The sequence below is a fragment of the Jaculus jaculus genome, chromosome Y (genome assembly GCF_020740685.1).
Source record: "Jaculus jaculus isolate mJacJac1 chromosome Y, mJacJac1.mat.Y.cur, whole genome shotgun sequence".
NCBI classification, from domain to species: domain Eukaryota; kingdom Metazoa; phylum Chordata; class Mammalia; order Rodentia; family Dipodidae; genus Jaculus; species Jaculus jaculus.
This window is the reverse complement of record NC_059126.1, coordinates 10157616-10162544: the sequence shown is the minus strand read 5'-3', so window position 1 is coordinate 10162544 and position 4929 is coordinate 10157616. Positions and strand designations below refer to the sequence as shown.

Genomic DNA, 4929 nt, shown 5'->3' with positions numbered 1-4929 from the left:
TGATAATTTAGACATGCTGTTGTCTGTTGCTGCCTGGCTGCAGCTGCTGCACATCTGATATGTACCTACGACCATTAGTAGCATTGCTGGGTCTGACCATTGCTTTCGTGGCTTCCCTAAGGACATGGACTAGACTTTATGCATGGAGACCTATATTGCCAAAACCAAGATTCTCCCAATATTGTTTGGTAGGTCCCCAGTGTTCTCTGAGAAGATCTAATGTGTGAAAATCCATCCAGTGCTCTCTTGGTTTGCAGTAGTTAACAAATAAAAGTCTCTGTTGTTACACAGGGTGTCTTAGTTTATGCCAGAGAAAACCATCTGGATGATTCTTTCTGATTTACAGTCAGTGAGGAGATGGCATTTCCCCAAAATCCAAGCTGCTGAAAAAGGCATGAAACTACAGGGTCAAGATGTACTGAGCAGCCTAAGTCAGAAGTTGAGATTCTTTATTTAATACCATGGGGTTTGTGTTTCTTTATAGGAACACACTAGGTTGTAATTAGTGAACAAGGACTTTTTGCAGTGTTACATGGCCGGTGAGCTCATGAACGAGAAGTGTCCTTGTATAGCACACAGATTACACACTTATTTTGACGGAAGCCCTCCTGCTCTTCCTCAGCAGAGGACTCACTGGTGGAGCCCTGCTCTTTCTCCCCAACAGACAGATCACTTAAGGAAATGGCTGCCAAGGCAGCCTTCAGCATGGAGGAACACTTGTTGTAGAAAGATATCACTGAACCCCAATCAGGGTACCATGAGGGTCTGATGCTCACCTGCCCAGACCCTTCCGTTCTGTCACCAGCTGGAGACACCTTGTGGCCATCCTCAGGGGGGCATTCTCCACATGGGATGCTGTGCTCCTCAGGAGGGCATAGTGCTAGGGGGCATCCAGTGACACCAGCTGGAAGGAAGGTGCCCTGGCCTTGGGGTGCCTGTTTCTTGGGGGCTTCCATCAGGGAAATGGTCTTTTCCTGCTTCTTCTTCTGGAGGTGTGGAGAGCATTGGGGGCAGACGAGCTTCCTTCTCTTGCAGCATGGCTCTTCCTGAGCAGGGCTGCGTTGACATCCTCTCCTCCAGATGTTCTCGAGCAGCCTTGGGTTATCCCTCTTAAAGGTTGCATTTTGAAAGATCTGAAAGGAAAAGGAAGCTTTTAGTCATTCTGAGGTAAAGCATGCATGACTGTCACACTGTCCCATCGTACTCAGCTGATTATGTGATGGAGAAAATCATTTCCATTGCTTTCAATGGTCCTGGTGCCCTTCAGCATGGCCTCACTAGAAACAAAATGCTCACAGCTGAAGGTCGTGAACCATATGTAGGCCATGACCTGGCCTCCAAGAGTCCTCCTAGCCTGCACCTATCTAAGGGGATGGCACACATTTTAATATCAAACATTCTACTTTTGTACTCTCTACAGTTACCAGTCAGTGAATAGTTTCAGTTATCCTTGAAAATGAAAATATTTATCAAACTTCCCAGTAAGGACTTATCTTAATATTCATACCCTTATATTAATGCTACTCTTACTTTTGGTAGAGAATCTTCAATTTTCAGATGGCAGTGACCCTGGGATGACTCAGAAAGTATGATAGTGCTGGAAAACAGTGACTGGAGTACTGGGTAACATCTCGATCACACCTCCAAGGCTCAGGGTCTAATGCGGACGAGGTGGCAGAAAGAATGTAAGAGCCAAAGGAAGGGTAGGACTCCTTACAACATGCTCACTCCAGACACAAAATGGCCTGGATATCCATGACTTCACAGTGCCTGACACTACCTACACAAGCCCATCATAAGAGGAGGAAAAGATCATGACACCAAAAATAAAAGAGAGAATAACCTTTTATCTACATGTGTGGTGTGTATGTTCATATGTATGTTGGCACATACATGTGTAAGTGCATGTGCAAATGTGCTTGTGTGGGTGGAGCCTAGGGGACAACCTCAGGTGTTACCCTCAGGAACTCCATCTGCTACTGCTTCTTTTTCTGGGGGTGGGATTGAGTTAGGGTCTCACTCTAGCACATGGTGACCTGGATTTCATGATATAGTCTCAAGGTGGCCTCAAACTCTTGGCAATCCTCCTCTCTCTGCCTCCCAAGTGCTACATCTGCTTCTTTTTGAAGCAAGGTCTCGCATAGGCCTTGAGTTCACCAATTTGGCTGGACTAGTTGGCTGGAGAGCCCCAGGTTTTCCTGTCTCTGCTTCTTCAGTGCTGGGATTGCAGGAGTGTGCTGCCACACCTGGCACTTTACAGGGGTACCAAGGACAGTGCTTGCCAGGCTAGCACTTGACACACTGAACTTCTGTCACTCATCTCCAGAATAGTCTTGTCATGTGACTTGCAGTCCTTGAGATTCCTAGTCTTCCTATGCCACTTGTCAAGACTATGAACTTACACTCTAAGCAGCTCTACCATTCTTCACAAAGATCTTCATTAAACCACATGATAGCAGAATCTCACTTTCTTCTGGGCACCTGCTTAAGTAAAAATTTTCCCCTTTAAGGGACAGCTGTGTTGCTGCAGCTGAGATTTCCTGCTCTTGCTTCCTCTGCTATATTTGACCATAAGCTCATTGAGGGCCTCAACAATATTGTTTTCTTTCTGCTCTACCTGAAAGCCTGACTAAGAGCTTTGCACATAGCACGTGATTTGTGGATGTTTAGGGATATGAACAACCAAGACACTTGTGCTGGGTAGTAAACTTTATAGGGGGTCTGATGACAAAAAAGCTGAGTCTAATTTTTTTTAGTATATGATTCTACGTTGGATGATTATAAACATATTGTTTTGCATAGGTGTGCCAAATGGTTATTAAATTAAAATTTTAAATGCAGATTATTAGTAATATTATTATTATTATTTTGGGTTTTCCTCAAGGTAGCGTCTTGCTCTAGCCCAGACTGATCTGGAATTCAATGTGTAACCTCAGGGTGGCCTCAAATTCATGGAAATGTTCCTACCACAGCCTCCCAAGTGTTGGTTTTAAAGGCATGTGCTGCCATACCTGGCCTTTTAATAGATTTTTACTTATTTATTTGCAAGCATAGCAAAAGAAGAGAGAGGGAGACAGAGAGAATGGGCATGCAGGGCATACTGCCCCTCCGAATGAAGTCCAGACACATGTGCCACCTTGTGCAGCTAGCTTACATGGTTACCAGGGAATTGAACCTGTGTCCTTAGGCTTCATAGGCAAGTGCCTTAACTGCTAAGCATCTCTGTAGCCCCAGTAATATTACTTTTTACTTAGAAAATCATTTATCATGCAGAATTGGTGGAAGCAGTGACCTTGACCAGCTATAAAGTAATGTCATCATTAAATTTAATTAACTTCAAAAAAGTTGAGAAAAAATGAAAGACTAATGGATAGAGGGAGGTGATATAATGGAGACCAGAGTTGTGAAGGGGAAAGTGGGGGAGGGAAGGGAAATATGGTTTATTGTGTGTAAGTACAGAAGTTGTCAATAAATTAATTAATTAAAACAGGAAATGAAAAGCTTACAGCCCATTGTTCATGGCATTGGTAGTGGGAATCTAAACAAAGAATGTTTTCTAGGCAAAGAATTTTCTTTCATAGAAAATTTAACACAAATATACTCTACCATCATTTTCTTCTTTCCAGGGTATACTGGTGAATTCTTTGTGCGTATCTTCCTGAACCCATGAAGATTAAGTTCACAGATGAAACACCTTAAGCTGTCCATTTCAAAAATTTTATCTGCACCACTGCGGTTAAGGACCTCTGCTTCAAAAAGTTCTCCCTCAATCTTCACGGTATCTCCTTCTTCACTCCAGCCCACAGACTTGAAGGCCTCATTCTCCACTACTGCCCAGAGTTTTCTGGGAAAGGGAAGCCCCAGGAGGCTGCTGGTGCCTTCCTCGCTGCGTGCATGGTGGTCTGGTTCTGTTTCGAGGTTCTCTCCAAGCCTTGGATCTCGACTCCTGCCTTGGGCACTCTGAGCTTCTGAACCTCCTCTGGTGTCCCCGTTTGGATCACATGAAGCCTCAGATGGGGCAGCTCTAGCTGGCTCTTCACCAACCACTGGTTTCCCGAAGGATTTGTTGTTCTTTTTCATGCTCTGAATGTTCATAGTCCTACACTAAATCCGCACTACTTGTTCTGAGGATCACTAATCATGTTCTGCCTGGTCCAAAGCGCATCTGTCTAGAACCTTTGTAGGGAAGCAACAAACTGCTGATGTCACCATGGGCTCTGACATGTCATGTCACCATGGTGACTCATAGTCAGTTAGAGGAGAGACAAGTGCTCAAATGTGGAGGAGTGCTTGACCTAATCTCACCTACAATTTTTTTTCCTCAGGAATGTGGATAAAAGTGTAGTTTACATTTTCAGAATTCTCCCTGATTTCTGACAGGTAAATTTTGACACGGTCTTGTCCTGCAAGTGTTGAGAAACAGATCCCATTTCCTGTCACACCCCTGGAGAAGGATGGGAACTGGAAAAGCAGTTTTCATTCTCTCTGCTTAGCTCAGGGCTCAGCACCTACTTGGTAAAAGTGTGAGGCAGCATGGAGCCTTGGGGGTGGCTCAGATGTCAAAGACGTTTGTTAGCAGAGCCTCCAAATCTGGGCTCTGATCATACCATTACAGCAGCAGGAGACCTTGGTGCACCCATTTGTGTGTGCGCATATTGCACACATGCACACACACAAATAAACAAATACACAAATGTACGTATATGTCAGTTTTCCAAAAGATTATTCAGGTCAGATATACAATGAGGCCACAGTACCTCCATAGCACAGAGGCCTTCCTTTGATCATTACTGAAAAGCACCCCAACCCCAGGTCTGTCATTATGATCTTCCAACTGTGCCCACAGGCTATTTGGATCAAAGCATTTATATGCACATATGAAAATATGTCATTATAAAACCAGCTATTTTTTAAAAAGCATTTTATTTA

General features: G+C 44.1%; 1 protein-coding gene across 1 annotated transcript; it reads right to left on the bottom strand.

Annotated features, from left to right (window-relative positions):
- Window positions 1-545: 545 nt before the first annotated feature.
- On the bottom strand, window positions 546-4095 carry LOC123457065 (heat shock transcription factor, X-linked member 3-like). The gene is made up of 2 exons (XM_045141156.1): window positions 3607-4095; window positions 546-1133 (listed from the first exon to the last, which is right to left on the bottom strand). The coding sequence occupies exons 1-2, from the start codon at window positions 4093-4095 to the stop codon at window positions 546-548; spliced, it is 1077 nt and encodes a 358-aa protein (XP_044997091.1).
- Between the last annotated feature and the right edge of the window lie 834 nt (window positions 4096-4929).